This window comes from Alosa sapidissima, chromosome 1 (genome assembly GCF_018492685.1).
Source record: "Alosa sapidissima isolate fAloSap1 chromosome 1, fAloSap1.pri, whole genome shotgun sequence".
In the NCBI taxonomy this organism is placed as follows: domain Eukaryota; kingdom Metazoa; phylum Chordata; class Actinopteri; order Clupeiformes; family Clupeidae; genus Alosa; species Alosa sapidissima.
In genome coordinates, this window is record NC_055957.1 from 47,843,996 (window position 1) to 47,863,714 (window position 19,719).

General features: G+C 41.0%; 1 protein-coding gene across 1 annotated transcript; it reads right to left on the minus strand.

Moving 5' to 3' along the window:
- Positions 1-17,864: 17,864 nt before the first annotated feature.
- Positions 17,865-19,702, minus strand: tmem53 (transmembrane protein 53). The gene is made up of 3 exons (XM_042095458.1): positions 19,519-19,702; positions 18,906-19,009; positions 17,865-18,797 (listed from the first exon to the last, which is right to left on the minus strand). The coding sequence occupies exons 1-3, from the start codon at positions 19,571-19,573 to the stop codon at positions 18,099-18,101; spliced, it is 858 nt and encodes a 285-aa protein (XP_041951392.1). The 5' UTR covers positions 19,574-19,702; the 3' UTR covers positions 17,865-18,098.
- Positions 19,703-19,719: the final 17 nt, after the last annotated feature.

Sequence of the window (19,719 nt, forward strand, 5' to 3'; positions counted from 1 at the left end):
ATATACAACCAATCGAGAAGAATCCCCCTGTGTTAAATTGAGAGATTCTACTTCCAGCTCCCGTGGAGTATGCTGGATTTATGTCATACATATTGTGAAGCCCATAGCTGGTAATATATCTGGATGAGTGTGAGTCTTGGTCACTATTTAAGTGGCCAGTGGATTTTTGTATCTCAACGCTTGTGCATGCATTTTTCTCAATATCATCCACATGCTTCCTAGCCCTAATCAATAGGCATATTAATCATTTGGGGAGAAAAAAAAAGTGACAAACCAATTATTAATCTGCCCTGTCAAGTCCAATACAGTAATGAATTTACTAAAAATGGTCTTAACTTCATCCATTCATTAACTGCTGATGGCTGGCAGACTTCACAATGTCACCGGATTTTCTCTGGTATTGACGTCAAGGCTGGCAGCTAATTTACAACCCTGCTGCTTGGCCAGAGCTGGACTCGGCACTAATAAAAAGGAGCTTGATATTCGTTAAGAGGGTAGCCGACAGGAAACACAACCTCATCTCCCTACACAGAACATGTCCTCTCAACATGTCCTCTCAGCCTAAATTCTGCAGGAATATTTAGATACGCATTTATACTGATTTTTATTTCTGTAGTAAGGTATGTATGTACCTGTGATGTCGTCAGGGTGCACCTGAGTGTATTTGGGACTGAGCCATCTGACTGACCACAACAGACAGCTGTGATTCTTCAAACACAGTAAAGTTCTAGGGTGCCAGCATAAGATAAGCTAATAGCTTAATGAAATATCTTAAAAACTCTTTCCTACTCAGCTCCATATCCTAGCACTGCTTGCACATCCTCTATCGATCTGATTTCCTAATATAACCACAGCATAGGTATCTGTAGCTGTCCCTCATCTAACCACTAGAGGGCCCCGTGCCTAGCCCTGTGTCTGCATCTTCATCAGCATCTCATTGACGTGGATGTTTTACACCCCAGTAAACCAGCCATCGACTAAAAACAAATCAAAGAAGGATGATGCATCGAGAAATCATTTACTGGGACAACCCTCTCTCTGGTATCCACAATTAATGAGCATTCAATGAGTTGATGAGCTCCAGCAGAGACCGGGGAACTGTCTTTGACTGTAGAGGAGCTCTAGGAGGGGAAGGAAGACAGAAGCACAGAGACAAACACAAAGAGTAAGACAGGGAGAGAGACAGACACCAAAAGAAAGAGAGACAGTTTGTGCCAGAGAGAGAAATTACACCTTGTTTTCTAAGAAATATTTGTAAAGTCTCACAGCAAATTAAATGCAGTCTATTTGCATCGTCACACGACAACTCCACTGCCCAGGCTAAGATCATGTACTATTTATACACTTAATGTTGTGGAGTGGTGAACCCCTCTTCTGTCCCCGCAACCCCAAATTTGCATACAAATGAAGTTCTAAATGGGCTCAATGACATAATTGACTTGCAATTAGAAATATTCGGGAGCTGGTCACTCCGCAGTGGACAGAGCGAGTGCAAAATGAGGGAAAAAAGGGCTGTTTAGCATATTAATGAAGCTCATTAGCTGTCACTTCACTGGGCTGACAAGAGGACTTATATATGCAATGGCCTCACGGCTTAATTTGGCTGTGTGGCTCTCTGTGCTAATTGTTTTTGAGCATGTTTTCACTTGATTGTCACACAAATTGTGCGCCTCGGCAAAGCAAACGGCACGAGCAGGCGACGGGGCTGAGAGCAACCGCTCAAAAATAGAATTTAAAAGCCTATTGCTTCATTTGTCTAATCGAATCATTAGCTACATGATAATAACAATAATAATCATCTTTCAAAAAAAGCAGCAGCGGCAACACATATCGGCCTAACAAAGCTCAGAAAAACCTCAGAAAACAAAGCTGTAGGCATGCTATATAAGAGAACAATTTCACTTATTCACTAGGGCCTGTGTGCTTTTGTGAAAATGGATGGGCACACGGCTATTTGTGTGTGATATCTTCTCTCCCTCTCTGAGGAACAGGCTGGAGATCGGTTTGTGTTTGTTTGGTAGGGCCCCTAATTATCCACAATGCTGTACTGTTTCCCTGGATGCTCTTGGCAGCATGGTGCTAACTGGGTAAGGGTTGAGGCGTGCATGTGTGTGTTTGTATTTGTGTGTGTGTGTGTGTGTGTGTGTGTGTGTGTGGGAGTGGGAGGGAATTGGGGGTGGGGGGATAAGGTGGTTATCGCGCAGACAGGTTTAGCACCCCCACATTGTAAACACAGGCCCCAGCCACCTCCCCCCCGCTTGTTAACATCATCTGCGTCACTCAGCACACCGTTACTGTCAGGTCCTCGCTGCGCCGTGCGCAATCAGCATTAACCATGTCAGGCCCTTAATGGGGAGGCCGTAAAACCGGCTGACAGGCCAGCCCGCCACAAGCGCCGGCAGAGACAAACGGCTTTCCCCCGTGCCTCTGCACACACACACACACACACATTATCACATACTGTAGACACAGACACCTCACACACACACACACACACACACACAGATTCATATGAATACATACACACACACACACATCCACACACACACAGATTCATATGAATACACACACACACACACACACACACACACACACACACACACCCTCCCATCTCATCACTCCGCTTCTCTGCCTGCCTGCCTGCCAGACTCAACGGTGCACAGGAGGTTGTGGAATGAAATTATAATAACAATAACAGGGCCTCACAGATACATTTTGCTGTCAACAAGTGGAAAACAACCACTTGATAACAACACCGCTCTCTAAGCTGTGATTTTTCTCTCATTTGGTACCTCTGTACTGGTCCGTGTTGGCCCTCTGGAAAATTGTCCATTAATCTGTGTGTCAGTGTATGAGGGTAAAAGGCAGTTTGGGTAGAGATAGGAGCTCAGTAGGGATTGTTTGTGTGTTGTTTGCTTGATAGCAAAAATGCATTGCAAAATAAAAACTATAGCCTTTGCTGTTTTCTTGGGAGAGTCAATATACCTAACTAATTCATTATTACAAAGTCGCAGCCTTTATATATTAAATGGTTTATGTAAAATTTTGTTAAAGTGTATTACTCATTTTGGTATTTATTAAGGCTATATGACCTCACATTAAAATATTAATTTTAATGTTGATTTAATGTTTATTGATGTCATTGTAAGTTGCTTTGGACAAAAGCCTCTGCTAAGAACTATAAACATAAACATAATGTTTGCCACAAAAACAACTGAAATGTTAGCCACTGCAATTTTCAAGCAATAAACAATAATGACTGGATTTGCATGTATTGGAATATAGTATTCCACTTCCGAATAGTTGCAGCATATCTCAGGAATGATGCTCTTCTCTATATAACAAGGCATTTGTATTTGTGTTTATGTGCATGTCACATTTTCTCCAAAGTATCACAAGTGGCAATATGCTTACAAGGGGAAAAAATCAAATACCCCACCACCCATCCAAAATGGAATAAACTAAATTGTTATTATTGAGAGTAGCATTTCATGTTCAGTAGAAGCTTATTATCCAAGGTGACCTGTATTTGGCATATTGCTCATTTGAAAAAAAAAACTAGGTTGTTTGTTGAGGCAATCCAGTCAAAGTGCCTTCCACAAGGACACATGTATCCCAGTGGGGCATGAGGCAACAGAGCCTGAGTCCTTATGAGCATTCTTCTGCATATTATATATTAACCTACTCTGGCAGTCTGGCCTAACGGTTACCTGTGAGTGGGATTTCTCCTAGTGAGTGGAGGAGGTGCGGGTAGAAAGAGTGAGAGACAAAGACAATGGGTGAAAATGGGAAATAAAAAGAAGAGAAAAATGGAGATAGCGCGAGAGAGAAAAGAGACGACCAGACAAGACTAAACAGGTCTCATGGAGCAGTGACACCCCTCTCCAGTGCACGTCGACTGTGTGAGTCTGTACTTCATTTGAAGTAAACAGTAGTGTGTTTTCTCGCAGTGTCTCCATCAGAGCCCAGCAGAAATGGAATAGGGTGCAAGGCGTAGAGAGGCAAACCAGAGACAGAGACAGACAGGGGAAAGGGCACGATAAATTCAAATGTCAATCACGAGCATGGGTTTGCAGCAGGTAGCTAAGGTCTTGGCAGTGGTATTCAAATCAATTTGAAATTACACACAATGTGATGCCTGTCATAACATCCATACAAGACTGCCCTGATAGCACATGCTAGCGTGGTTCTTTCATAGGGGGATTTTTTCATTCATGACAAAACAAAGGCCATCTGAGAAGGCATCTGAGACCTTAAGCGAAGAGAACAAAAAAAAAAGTTTGGGCATCAAAGACATCCGCTGTCATCATATATCCAAACATCAAATATGACATTTGAGCATCCACGTAGCAGTGAAACAAAAAATCCAACCCCCCTCACGCGTAGTTCTACAAGAAACCAGTGATCTTGAAGATGCTCATATATGCTATACTGGTCCGGAAGATGTTGGAAAAAAAAATATATATATTATTTTTTTAAAGGATGAACCAAATACACAAGCACATCCGATGTTGCCCTTTGAGCAAATGGCTCTTGGGGCACAGAGGCTAACTGCCTCCTCCCGTCGGGGGGCCGCCAGGCACTTTTCGGGCTGCCGCTCCGAGACGATCTCTCTCCAGGTAGACTCAAATGGCCACTGCTGGGAACGCGCTTGACCTTTCCCTCCCTGGCCTAATCTGATTGTGCCTCCTTTATGTAATCAGCCGCTAAAGGTCACCGAGCTATTTAACATGGGAACCCTTTAGCTATGGAATTTGCCTTGCAGTAAATTACCTTTATTATGTTTAACTCACATGTCGCCCATGCAGAAAGCTACTTAACTCCTTGGGTGTCAAGAGTCCTACAAGCGATAATGTTAATGGTTAATCGTTAATGTAACTCTGTCCCGTTTGAGGGTAAATCATCTGATGTACAGGCGGAGGAATGGAGAGACGGGGGCCTGGTTGCAGGGGGTTGGTCCTATATTGACACAGAGAAAGAGAGATAGAGAGAATCACAGAGAGAGAAAGAGAGAGAAAGAGAGTGTCCCTCAAGGATGTCTAGTGTATTATGGAGCAGCAGTTTCTCTTCAACATTCTTGGATATTATTATTCTTTGTTCTCGGCTCAGGCATGTTTGAGGACAGTCTCCCGGACTGAGTAAAGAGGTCTGCCGGAGTCCAAACCCAACCTTTTTTACTGCCACTAATAACATCAGTGTCTGGTTGGAACACATCTCTGCAAATATCAAATCTATACAAAGCCAACTGTCTGAGAAGCAAAAAGAGCTAAATGTCAAGCTCAGCATGGTATCAGGTTAACCCATGACTGATGTGAACAGCAGACTAATGATGAGCTTGTCATTTGACTTGTGGAGTCGGCCACCAGGAGCATCAGAGTCTGCCTGTGGGGTCAAGCCCCCGTCGCCGGGCCAGCATCTCCAGTGTCATTCAGTCATATATGGAGTACTGCACGACTTGACTCCTCAGAGACTAGAGAGGCAGTCTTGTGACGAGGGTTCGAAAAGTATTCGGGGGAAAGTGCTTTTAAAGATACTGGGTGGCGCGAGATGAAGAGGATGTGAATATATGAGCATGAGATGAGTTGCTCGTCTAGGACCCCTCGACCCACTGGCACAGATCAGAGGGGATAAACACGCGCTGGAGAGTGAAGCTTTTTTCTTCACCTGATGGTGTTTGATGGTCTTTTTAAGGAGGCCTGTAAAAAGCTCATGCAGTAGGCTAATGAACCCTGCTGGAGATAAATGAATGATTGAGTTTGTCTAAATCATGTTCTGACATAAGACCTCTAAGTTTGGCAATGTTTTTGAGGAGGTAAAAAGCTTATTTCGTTATTATTTATTTATCAATTATTAATTTAATTATTCATTTATACTAAATAATAATATAGTATTATTTATAGTTACAATTTAACTGTTGTTTAGCTGGCCGTTGAAATTTAGAACAATGTCAATTCAGACTTTTAGAAGATTTTTAACTGTATCCTTTGCTTTAAAAACCTTTTGTGTCAAGGAGAGTGGCAACCCTAAGTCGTCCTTCCTTTTTAACAAATATAATTAATTCCAAGTATAACTACTTAGTAAAAATGAATTCTGCATAGTTTCACACTCCGGCACCATGTCCTCAGATGTTACCATGAGACAAGGCTCTCTGTAGCCCCCCTCACAGCATGATCCAGCACAGCTCTGAAAACAGTCCAAATGGAATAATTCATGTCTGTTTGGTCCAAATGGGAAGGCATCATTTTCTAATCGAATCATATTTCACCCCTACTAAAAGCCTCCCCAGGAACAATTAAAGATAACAAATGAACATTATCCTATTCAAACAGAACCACCGGTACATGCAGCCATAATTCTAAACCAATTGTAAAATTGCTTCTTCGCGGATGTGCGGCAGAGTTTAATATAATGTTTCAGACCCTTTCATTAATCAAGCACTAATGAGATTGAAGCCTAAGCGTTGATCTTTGGTGAGTTGCGCTTTCCCAGAATGTGAAAAGTCAACAGTTTTTCTTGCAGGAATCTCTCATTGTAAGTGCTTTTCCAGAGGGATGGTCTTGTAAATCAGCACTACATCACTTGGCCTGAGCACCGGGGCATTCACATGTATTTGCTGCCTCAGATGAAGCTACTTGCTACATGCGTGGCAAGATAACACACTTTTCTTGAGGTTGCATTTGCACAATATTTTCAACAGCATATGAAACTAATTGGCAACAACAGATATGATATCGGACCCAGATATAATAATAGTTATAAACTTAAATTGGTAACATTCATGTAAGGCAAGTGGTGTATAATGAACAATAATAGCAAACTGGTAATAAAAATGAATTTCTGTTGTTCATTTACTAATGTGTGTAATATGTATACTGTGCACTATGTAGTATTTGTTTTGCAGGTCCACATTGTAAATTACAAAATTACCTCAGAAATATACTAAGGGCATCTAAAAAACCTGCATTATCTAATTTAAGTAGTAAACATTGTACTACAATAATTTTCTGCTTCATGCAAACCAAAAAATCCAATTTACTACATGTTGCATAGAAAAAAATATCAACTGCAGGATAATTCACACCTATTGTTAAAATACTTATGGAGCCTGTATTTTAATCATATTTATTTATCTTCATTTTAAGACTTTTGCTGAGAGCATTCCAGAATACCAGAGTGCATTAACAATGGTTGAGACTGCTGTGATGCAGAAACTGCATTTCAACACATTTAGGCCTTTGTTCACACAAGCATAAACTTCCTTCAAATGCAATTTCAAATTTTTTTTTAGCATTCTTTTAATGCCCCTGCACTCTGAGAGACTCACACACAAATGAAGGACAAGTGCTTCCTATCAGGTGTCCAGATCACAATGCATAATAATGACAAGGCCTCATCCATCCCTCATTAGAGCCCAGCTCAGGCTGCGCCGACTCCCCTGTAAGACAAGAGCAGTTAGACAATGTTTTCAGAAACTGCTGTGCTAACACTTCCTGTAATGAGGTCTTCATGGGTTGTGTTCACGATGGATTCCAGCCCTTTAAATGACCACACCAAGGAGTTTTAATGGGCGGAACACTTAGGCTTGGCCAGAGGTTGGGCAAATAGTGCTCAAATCAGGTAATGTCCCTGTAATATTTCGCAAATCAGGTTTCTATTATTTAAACGACATTGGTGCAGGGGGATGGAATCCTGCTGGCACGCACACAAACAGTGAGCGTCGGTACAAGATGATTTAATGTAATGGCAGGAATAAAGCATCGTTAGCACAAATTAACTTTTGTCAGCTGAGGTGATCTTGTTGGGAGCTAATGCCACTGGCAGCCACTGAAGGTAGCAATTTGTACGCAGGGGGTAAGGTGAAGTGGAGTGCACTCCGACGCGCATTTAGCTCCTCCATGGCATCCACGGTCACGGCCATTCCAGCATGTTTTTTTTTTTGTCTTGTCTTCCGGAGTTCAGGCTGTGCCAGGATGAAGAATGCCCATGTTTAATTCATGCCATTTGTGTTTAATTCAGGGCCAGGAATGGGCCGCAGTCCATTAATTAGTACCAAATGGCTATTCAAAACAAGATCTGCCTTGTAAGGGTCGCCCATTTTGCTAGCCCAAGGTGTGTTGCTCTGTAGGCCTCAGAGAACCAACTACAAAACATGACACACCAAATATTTTACAGAGTCAATACAGCATGTTAACCACGTACTGTATGTGTGAGGTTCCTTTTCAGAAGGAAAAAAAAATGAATGTTGGACAATATGAATGGTGGAGAATATGAGTACACACAAGTGCTGGAACCTCAACACAGTCATGTAGACTGAGCTGAGCTTCACATTCAATGTATATCCACTGTAACATATCATCTGTATGATCAAAGTACACAGACAAGTCTGTTGGTCTAATGAAGCCTGGTAAAACATTCCAAGTCTTTACATCACAAAGCTCTATCTGTGCTATAGTTTTGTGTGTGTGTGTGTGTTTGTTTCCTCTCCACTGCAAACTATTTTTTGATGATTTTATTGTTGTTTTTATGATTTTGTGATGTACATAAATAAGACAGAACATCAAAAATCATACAGGATATCTATTTCATATATTTACAGTTTTTCTCAGTCGCTTATTTGGTGCTTTTCTCAGATCAACTATTAGTTCAACCTCCACAACATTTAGTCATTTGTGCACATCATAGTAGCAATTTCTCCTTCCTCTAAAGAAATTGCAAATGCTTTTGGACATTTGCTTTCAGTTGCTTTCATACAATTCTCTGCTGTTTTATAACATTATCATTTGCTTATGTCATGTCAGTCAAAATTAACTATACTTATGGATCCTAAATTGTCGTTCCCAATAAAACTAATAGTCTTCATTTCATTGTTAGAGTCAATACATACAAAATTGTTGAACTAGTTATCAAATTCTGTCACAATGCTGTAGAATTGCAAAGAGCATATACAGTAAAAATGTGAAGCGTACGTTCAGTGTCTTGTACTCACTCCCCTAACTACAGCAATGTGTAACTTTACTGTAGTTTTCAAATGGCTGTACAAGTAGTGTATAGTGCTGTCTTGAGCATGTTCAGGTAGTGTCACCGACCTTTTTTTTTGCATTGGAGAACACTGAGAGAATAAACTGTCACAATGAAAACATGACAAAGCCATTTGACTATCTTGTTCATAAACAATGGTGTCAAGACTTCTCATTTTGATGACACTGGCAGTTTCATTGACATGAATACTTGCTTTTGAGGAATGGACTATCCATGTTGAGCAAGTGACGTGCTTTTGCAGGTTATCCACTAGGTTTTGCAGTTTGCACTAATTGTTTTGAGAAATGCACTAACTGCTGTGCAAATGTTAATAGTGATGTGAGAAAAGCACCAAAGCGACTGAGAAAAACTGTACATAAAGAGAAAAAAATAATTAAAATAGTGTGTGGACAATGGGTAATTGACAGGTGGCAATGGGCAATAATTAGTTTTGCATTTCATGCCACATGGTGAAATTAAAAAAAAAATACTACCACCAAAGAAGATGTTCAAAAGAAAAAAAGACAAAGGAAAGCTTTCTTGTTAGCAAAGTGTTCCTATGATGTAATCTCATTAGATAGATAGATAGATAGATAGATAGATAGATAGATAGATAGATTGACTGATTGATTGATTGATTGATTGATTGATTGATAGAACCCATGTATGACTGGTGTGATGTATCAATGAAAGTGGAGTGGCAATTTTTGATGCATAATTTGAATATGTGTATGTTATTTTAAACAAGGACCATTGTTTCGTGGCTTTCATGGCTTGAGGTTTGTTTTTATCTTTTATAAAAAGTAAAGTTCATTCGAAGTGGGAGCTATCATCTTGGTGACATATTTAAATCTGCTTAGTTAGTGAGGTCTGGCTAACGGATTATCATCCCGATTTGAGTAATAGACTCCTCATTTAGCCTTAATGCGTTTTGCATAGAGAGCAACCTCCCCTCATCACTCTTAAAGATGAATCGGCTTCCCAGGCAAAATTCTAAAGATATTAGTCTAGCGGCAACTGCATAAATCATAAGGTTTTTACTAATGGGACCAAAGTTAAACACTCCCTCCCTTTTAGACACACAAGGAGGATTATTATGATGTCAAGCCCAGTGCTTTTCAGCACAAAGGTCCTTCATATTAACATAATCTATTATGCTTCAACCAACCTCAGGCCAATTTGTCCGGACGACTAAAAAAGGAAGAAGATGGCAGGATGTGTATCAATAATTTGAAGCACAAAGAAACATGTCCAAAAATGATTATTTGAACTGTTGAAATGTTACACAATTGGTAAGACAGGGTTTACTTAAATTGAATTCTTTTCTAAAGGGGATATGAAAATATGTTATCTAAAAACAGTTTTACACAAAGGGTTTTTTATGTGTGTACACAGTGTGTCCACACTGACCTAACTGACACCAAGTAATTTCACATTTGGGTGTGCAAAAATGATCACAGGAGGAAATTACTTTGCCAGCGGACTGAATTAAAGTAATCTTACCACAGAAGAAAATAAAACATGACACAACAGCACAACCGCAGTATCAAAGGTATCCGTCTCAGAAGTTAACCAACCAATGAGGAGCTAAAATGACAAGTCTGGGTGCAGAATCAAAAGGCATCTGGTTTGTGTGTGCCTGTGTGTGCGTGTGTGCATTCGTGCATACGTGCATGTGTGTGTGCATGTGTGTGCATGTTTGTGTGAGCGTGTTTGCGTGGTTGTGATGTGTTTGCATACGTGAATGTGTGTGTGTGTGTGTGTGTGTGTGTGTGTGTGTGTTCGTGTATGTGTGTGTGTGGATGTGATGTGTTTCATGTGTGCGTGCGTGCGTGCATGCGTGCGTGCGTGGTGTCTGTGCGAGGCTTTTGTGAGCTGCTGAGTAGCAGCCTGTCAAGGCAGGAGAGCTTCTCTTCCCTTCATTAGCTATGCTTCCCCCGTCACTCCCCGCCTGTGTGTGTGTGTGTGTGTGTGTGTGTGTGTGTGTGTGTGTGACTCACTCCCTCTGACTCACATTAAACACAAACACACATACTCTTCCTATCTCACAGACAGACGCCTACACACACACACATTCATTCTTTGTTTTCCTCTCAAATGTAGCAATTTCTTGAAGACATGGAATACATGATTGTGCATCCATCATGAACATTGTTGTACATTGCAGAACACGAAGACACATCCACACACAGGATGTTTTTGCCTGACATGGTATAGCACACAGTTGTTGTTGTGTGTGTGTGTGTGTGTGTGTGTGTGTTTTTGTTTGACTTCACGTGGTTTGTATTGTTTAATTTGACAGCACTTTAACAAGGCCCCGTGGCTTGTCAGATGGGTCCTGGATGAGCCGGAGGTGTTCTCTTGAAGGAGACGCGCGCGCAAAGTAGAGAGGCACTTTGAACCCGCCTCACTCGCCCCGCACTCCGAGCGCTGTGGGCTCTCTCTCTCCTCTCCTCTCCTGTCTTCTCTTTACTCCCTCCCTCCGTCTCATAAGTGCAGAACTGATGTGGAGGAGGGGTCGAGCGGTGAGGCGAGGTGGGGTTTTGCTTGTGTGTGTGTGTGTGTGTGTGTGTGTGTGTGTGTGTGTGTGTGTGTGGGTGTGTGTGTGTGTGTGTGTGTGTGTGTGTGGGGTGGGAGGACTTGTACGCGTGGTGCTGGGAGTTTGGTTTCATGCCTAGTCCAACTAAAATCCCACTCACTCCCTCGCCCCCTCCTCAGTGGAGTCTTCAATCCATCGTCTAAACACCAGGGAACCTTTTCAAGTTTGTCAAAGCAGAGACGACTTTGGTCTCACCCCCCCCCCCCCCTCCCCCCAATCCCTCAAACCCCCCACCCCCCTAACCACCCCCACCTTTCATGCCAGCTGGGAGGGGGGCCACTTCTGTCCTCGACTGGTTCGGTGGGACGCGTTGCTCATTAGGGGAAGACAGGCCACAAGACTGCTGTGTTACAACACACATCACCTCAGCCAAAGAGAGAGCGAGAGAGAAAGAGAGAGAGAGAGAGAAGGGAGAAGAGAGAGAGAGAAGAGAGAAAGACTGAGAAGCAGCAGGGCCAGAGAGTGGCTGTGTTGAGCTCAGAGTCAGGGCAGCCATCAGGGTTTACGTGCCAGAGGAGTAATGGAGGAGGAGAGGGAAGGACAAACAAGGGGGTGTAGGGCTCTGTCTGTCTCCTGACACCAAACAAACAAGGCGGTGAGGGGAGAAGGTGTCACAGACACGAGGAAGATGGAAGAATTAAGGGAACTGAACTGATCTGCCACTGTGCAGTTACAAGAAAGAAAGTGGTCCTGCAAAAGGCCCAATATTCATGCTAAGAGCAATAAACAAATTAAAGAATGTGCCGCCAACTTTTTTGGAATATGTAATCTAGGTAGCTATACTAGATTACAAATAGCCATTTAAAACAAAAATAGATTAACTGTGAGGAAAAGACTGACACTACACTGTAAAAAAATATTTTCCCTTTTAGTTATGTTGACTTGATTATATGGGGCTTTGCATTCTGTCTTTTTTCAGCCTATCCTTTAATTAAACACTAACAGATTTTTTTGGAGTAGACATTAAGGACTTTGAAAGTCTGTCTGAAGCTGAAAATATGGTAACTTTAGACAATGCTATCATTTACATCTAGAGATTTTCATAAATAATTTGATAAATACATTTCTGTTTTTTGGAATTTTTAGGTTATTTTGACAAGTGATCTATGAAGTTGACATTAATGATTCTACTAAATGTTTTTTTATCTACCGCTAGAAGGATTTAGAAATAAAACGAGACCAGTTCGGAAAATCCTGCATTTATGTTGTTTGAAGTTCAAAAGGCCTTTGACATAACCTAAAAAAGAGGTTTTCCTGTCAACTCAAAACATATAAAGAGGCATTGTGGACAAAATATATGACATTTACAGAAGTCAGATAGAATAATCCTCAAAGCTGCAGGAAAGATAAAATCGATAATGCGATAGAACATGGTGCTCCTAAGATGAAAACTGTGTCAGAAATATATATGTACTGTATGAATCTTGTGACATCTATAAAGGGACCTTTCCTTCACGAGAAAACCCTCAACTTAGCTTTAATACAATATTGGGCCAATACACCTGTTAGTGTCTCGGGGAAGTGAAATAAAAGCTACCGATGTTTCTGTCTCTATTGTGCATTTTAACAGAGGTTTGGCTGTAAGTCTTTGTCTTCAACCTCAGGCCACTGTATAACTGTACTGTATTTGGATATGGTCAGTTTCTCCTCAACTGAATATCCCCATTTTAGTTCTTCAGTCTCAGTAAGGTGTTGCCCAGCACTGCCACCTATGGACAACAAGAGAGGACTGGCACGAAAAGTTGACGCAGAGGTAGAATGTGACAGTAGAGGTGAACACTATGTTCAAATTGAACCTCGCCAACATGAAATCACTGAAGTATTTTTTTTTATTATTAATCCACATTCCAACCATTTCACGGTCATATATTGAACGTGAAAAGAAGCATTCTATTTTTTTCTGAGGAAAAAAAATGTCAGCGAATCTCACCCTAAAACACAGAGGCAGGAAATGTTAGTCATCTGCCAAGTGGCAGTGCTCAGTATCATTCATCTTTGGGCCTGCTTTCTCGGCATGAGCATTCAGCTTCCTCTAATGTGCGGAGCTTGACAGCGGCCATTTTCCATGGACGAGGGGGCTGAAGAGGCCTGTTGACCCCTCTCCACCACAATTTTCCTTCATCACACTGTGAGACTTCATTAACTTCCAGGGTAATTTTGGGACTTTTCAGAGGCTTGGCCATTATGCAGCGAGCTGTCAATTACACAGTGCTGCTGCCACAGAAATGGAATCCAATAATAAAGTGTTTAGCATGGAGGTTCTTTGAAGGCCATGCGATTGTTTCAACCCTTTCCCAGGTTTAACCGCACATTTGTGTTTAACGGCATTGCTAATCTAAAACAGCTTTTCTTTATGATGTTTGTTTTGTGAAACCCTTAGGGTTTTTTTTCTTTTATCTGTGCAAACTAATTTCTCTAATACAATTTGCTCCAAATTTCCTTATATGTCAGTCTCTTATCAATAAAGCAATATATGCTATATTATAGGATGAGTATGAGAGTGGAGAAGATGATAGTGTGGAAAGATGTGCTTTTTAACATTAACACATCTACTGTACAGACACAATGTGGTGCACAAAGAAGCTGTGTATGAAAGCAATTGCTGCCCCCTACTGCTTTTACAGGAGTATTTCTGCAGTACAATTATATCCAGTGTCAATTCATGCTGAAATTCAACTGTAATTTGATCTGTATTACAGTGTATTTACTAAATCTAAAATGCATCTGAAATAACTTCACTGTAGACACAAACAAAAATCATCAGCATTACACAAAACATTATGGCTCAGCTGCAGAAAGACTAGTCTACTGTGTTGAGAGACCAGCTCCAATTGGACCAGCACAGTGGATACACAACCAAAATAACCCATAGTTGGCATGGACCTCTTACTGAATATCTCTCAGTTTCAGAATATATGTATATATTTGATCAACAAAATTAATATAAGATATTTACCCAGTCTCTTACATTCTTTTTTTTATCAGTACTCCACTCAGGGAATTTCTACATCCTCTTGATGTCCATCCAAATCACTCAGACACACATAGGCAGCCGCAGCCCAATAGCAAAAGCAGCCAGTCACTGTGCCATCCACTGAGCCATTATTCATCTGTCTCGACAGACGTATAAACTTCTCTCTGTCTCGTTTCTCTTTGGAGGTTCTAAATTATACAGAAAGTGCTGAGGCAAGTTTTCTAAGGAGACAAATGCCAATGATTCCCCACCAAATGTCAACCATGACAGTCACATGTTAATAAGCATCTGTCGGACCAATTTGAAACCCTACTGCTCTTCACCATGGCCAGGTTGGAGCAAACGGAGACAGATTTCACCTGCCTCAAGGCGGAGTGCATCTGAGACAACTCATTGGAAGTTTGTTTACAATCCACACACATCAGGGTTAATGTCAGAAATGGCAAAGGTCTTCCCTCCTGGAATATAATGCAAAGAGTCAGAACATCTGGGACACGGCCCTAAATGGCATGTCAGCGAGCAACCCTTGTGAATTGTGCTTCAGGTATGTTCTCATTAATGAACAATATAGGCCTATACATCCCTACACCTATATCAAGTCAAACAAAAAACTATATTGAGACACAAAAGTAGAACGGTGTGAGTTATCATTAACAGATAAGCATATATTGTTAGAGCATTCAGCATGTCAATATGGCCTAAATGCAGGGCTTAAATTGGGCTAGAGACAACCTGAACTCCGCCTCCCACATTCACGTCCTGCCCGAACTCGGTTTATATATTTTGCAGGCCCCCTTCAATCCCAAACACGTGCACAGTGTGCGAACTGAGGTGGGATGAAAGACCCCAGGAGAAATTCAGTGTTATTTGAGTTTTCTGTTAAGTTTCGTCTTCCTGTTGTTATTCTGATAATGACAGTCCTGCCAGGCACACCCTGTCCTACTCGTCATTAGCACTGGTGTGTGTGTGTGTGCGTGGATTAGTTCCATACTGAGAGTATCTTGTTCCTCTGGACAAACCATACTAGGCCTTTCTACTGAAGTAACATCTCTAATGTCTCTAGTTTTTGGTCTAGTCTGTGAAAGGCTGTAAGGGTCAAAACACAACTTTTCAGAAAACACATGCCACAAAACATCTTAAAAAACACATTTATATATATATATATATATATGTATATATACACAGCGGAGAAAATAAGTATTGAACACGTCAACATTTTTTTCAGTAAGTATACTTCCAGAGAGGCTATTCGCATCTACAGACATTAGTATTAACTTAGGCAATCCAGACATATTAAAAAATCCAAACATTAATGTCCCTAAGTAGAGTTATGAGTAAAAAAGTGGAATGGCACAGGGAAAAAGTATTGAACACACTAAGAAAAAACAGTACACAAATGCAAGGAATGGCAAGGAACGAGCTGGAATCTATACATAGTTAGAGAGTAATTATCCCTCCTATCTGTGCAAATTAATGGGTTAGTACATATTGATGTGCTATAAAAAGGTTTTTCGTTACCAAGTTGTCACACAAGAAACATGTCATGATGGGTAAAAGCAAAGAGCTCTTCCAAGACCTTTGCAACATTATTGTTGCAAAACATATCAATGGAACTGGTTACAGATGCATTTCAAAACTTCAGAATCATCCAGTAAGCAGTATTGGAGCCATTATCTGCAAGTGGAAGGAACATCACTGCATCATCAATCGGCCATGCACAGGATCTCCTCACAAGATTTCTGACCAGGAAGTCAGAAGGATAGTCAGAAGTGCAGCCTAAGAGCCAAGGACCACTCCAGAAAGAGGCAGCAGGTTCAATTGTTACAGAGAAAATCATAGGTAATGCACTCCACCGCCATGGCCTCTATGCACGCTCACCCCACATGACTCTAATACTGAAGAAAAACATGTCGAAGCTCATTGAATGTTTGCTACACAACATTTGGACAAGCCTATGAAATACTAAGAGAATGTATTCTGGTCAGGTGAGAGCAAAATTTAACTCTTTGGATGTCATACTACACACCATATTTTGGCACTGTGCATCACCCTAAAAATACCATACCAACAGTGAAGTTTGGAGGTGGAGGCATCACGGTGTGGGGCTGTTTTTCATCTCATGGTACTGGCAGACTTCATACAGTTGAAGAAATGATGAATGGAGCCATTTTTTTCTGGGAGAATCTTGCCATCCACCAGAACAATGAGGATGAGACATGGCTAGACCTTCCAGCAGGACAATGATCCAAAGAATTCAGCAAAGGAAACTCTCAATTGGTTTCAGAGAAAGGAAATTCAGGCCCTCACTTAAATCCAATTGAACAGTTTTGGAAGTTACCTAAAGATCAGGATTTACAAGAGGGACCCCTGGAATGTTCAATATGAAAAGACTATCTGTTTAAAAGAATGGGCCAAAATCACACCTGAATACTGTGACTGATTAGCTTCGTCATAGAGGAATTGCCTTGAAGCTCTCATTACAAATAAAAGGTTTTCTACAAAGTATTTAAGAAATTTCAGTAGGCGTGTTCAATACTTTTTTCCTGTGGCATTCCACTTTTTTTACTCATAACTCTACTTATGAACATTAATGTTTGGATGTTTTTATATGTGTGGATTACCTAAGTTAATACTAATGTCTGGTGAAAATTTCATGCAAATAGCCTCACTGGAAGTATACTTACGTGTACTTAAAATGTTGACGTGTTCAATATTTATTTTCCCCGCTGTATATATATATATATATATATATATATATATATATATACAGTATATATACTCAGTATATATACTCTTTTTATCCTGTGAGAGAAATTTGGTCTCTGCATTTATCCCAATCTGTGAATTAGTGAAACACACTCAGCGCACACACTAATCCCGGTGCAGTGAGCTGCCTGCAACAACAGCGGCGCTCGAGGAGCAGTGAGGGGTTAGGTGCCTTGCTCAAGGGCACTTCAGCCGTGCCTACTGGTCGGGGTTCGAACCGGCAACCCTCCGGTTACAAGTCCGAAGCGCTAACCAGTAGGCCACGGCTTCACAAACCACTCTCACCTGTAAGTGTATGTATACTTGTGAGGAAATTATTTTAGGCTATATATGTCATTATATGATGTCATATATACTGTATTATGTCATTTTTGGACAATGTTAAATGAGGAATTTCCCTGGTAAAATTAAATTAAATTAAATTAAATTATATTATAACAAAAAGGCTTTTATTTTCTAGAAGGCACATTAGTGTCAAGTACATAAACACATTCTTTCAAAATCTTCATACATATTAATGGTCAATGTTGTTTTTATTCACAGCTTCAGACAGCATAAAGAAATCAAAAATAAGCAGATTACATTTGAATTTCACAAAAAGAATATTATTAGTCAAAAGTCAAAGTCATATAAAATTCATAGACTTTACACTTCAGTAGTGTAAGATAACAACAAATGGTAAATACAGCAGTTCAAAACACACACAGCTTCATTTTATTTTCAAGATCTTTTTTTTTTTTTTCAGTTCTGTATAACAAGGCGCTTTTTCAATTTTGTCCCTTCTGAGTTGGTCATGCAGCTGTTAAGAAAATCAAGGCATCGTCTAGAATAATCCTCAGGGAAGTCTCTGAAAAGACTCACGTGGCCTGGTGTGACAAAGTCGAAACTCTGGACAGACAGGTTCTTCCCCTGGAGCACACTGACCATCCGTTCCACATCTGTATACCGAATCACCGGGTCAGCTCGAGAATACAGGTAAAGCTGAGGCCATGGAGCTGGTCGGTCCATCAGGGCATCATAGTGGTTCTTGTGGAAGTACTTGGTTATGGGATACAGGACAATTCGAATGAGGACCACCGTCACGGCAAACAGAGCCATGAGGAGGTAGCGCAGGAACACATTAATGTTGGGTCCCAGGGTGGTTCTGAGCGCACGAAGGGCCCCCTTCACATTGGCACTCCCTGGAGCACTGTCCACCACTGCACCAAGTACACAGAGATTGCTGAACTGCTGGTCCCTCTGTAAAAGCTCCACAATGTACCTGTACAGCATGAACCCCCCATTACTAAACACATGGAAAATAATTGGGTTGTTCTCCACCTCATAATCATATAGTGTCTCTAGCAGTTTAAGAGCAGTGTGCTTCAGTTCCTTGTAACCAAATGACTCGGAGATGAAGACGGTTTTCAAAGGGGCTGTATAGCGGAGGGTGATGCATCCCTGGAAAAATGTTGAACAAAGTTGACTTCAGTGTAGCCTACATGAAGACTTACAGCAACATTACCTAATATAACAACATGCACCATAATGTGTTCGTGTTAGGCCTACCTGTTGTGTGTAGACTGAACTGTATTTAACTAGATGTTTATCTCTGCAACCAGCCCATCCCAGCAATATTACAATTGGTTCCTTTGTTCCACGCCAGTGCCTCTCTAGGACAAAAATAACATAAGCCCATCAGACCAAAGAGACAATGGGTGACAAAGTGACTGGTACGTAGGCTACACTAGAAACTTGTCATGTCATTCTCATTGACTCGAAGATAGACAGGGCAGGTTATTTTCATGATGCAAATAGCTACTATTGGCCCAACGTTAATATTATTAGTCTACAACATGCACGATACAAAATCACACCCATCATGAGATGGGAATATTGACGTTCTCTGTTTGCCAGAAGCAGAGGATGCCAGAAGTAACGGAGACACAAATTGCATTTGCCAATTGCCATTTCTCTCTTCTCAAAGAATGTAGACCATGAACATAAAAAAAACATCATGCTAACAAGGTAACACGACATAACCGGCAGGTTCAGTTGTCAATGACAGTTAGCTGGCTGGCTGGCTGGCTAGCTATTGCGCCATCTCCCATAACATGTCAGGTAACGTTAGCTTGCTAACTAGCTAACTGCAACAGCATGTAACCATTTTCACCATGCTCACCTGAAATCAACGTCTCTGGGAAAACTATGTTGTAGTCTATGTCGTCATCTCCCATATTCAAGTCTTCAGCAATCACAGATTCCTCTGTGCCATTTATCACAACTGGACGCGTCTCTCTTTTTCTTTGAAAATGACACTTGGCCAGTCTGTCCAGCGCATGAGTATCAAATCAGGTCCGACAAGAGGCAACGAATGATGTTA

What these genes read in the sequence shown, in the direction of transcription:
- tmem53 (XM_042095458.1), bottom strand. Translation starts at nt 19,573, where the DNA reads ATGGGAGATGACGACATAGACTACAACATAGTTTTCCCAGAGACGTTG. An exon ending in CCCAGAGACGTTGATTTCAG is followed by an intron (nt 19,010 to 19,518) that starts GTGAGCATGGTG and finishes TTTTTGTCCTAG; the next exon opens with AGAGGCACTGGCGTGGAACA. An exon ending in GTTCAGTCTACACACAACAG is followed by an intron (nt 18,798 to 18,905) that starts GTAGGCCTAACA and finishes ACATTTTTCCAG; the next exon opens with GGATGCATCACCCTCCGCTA.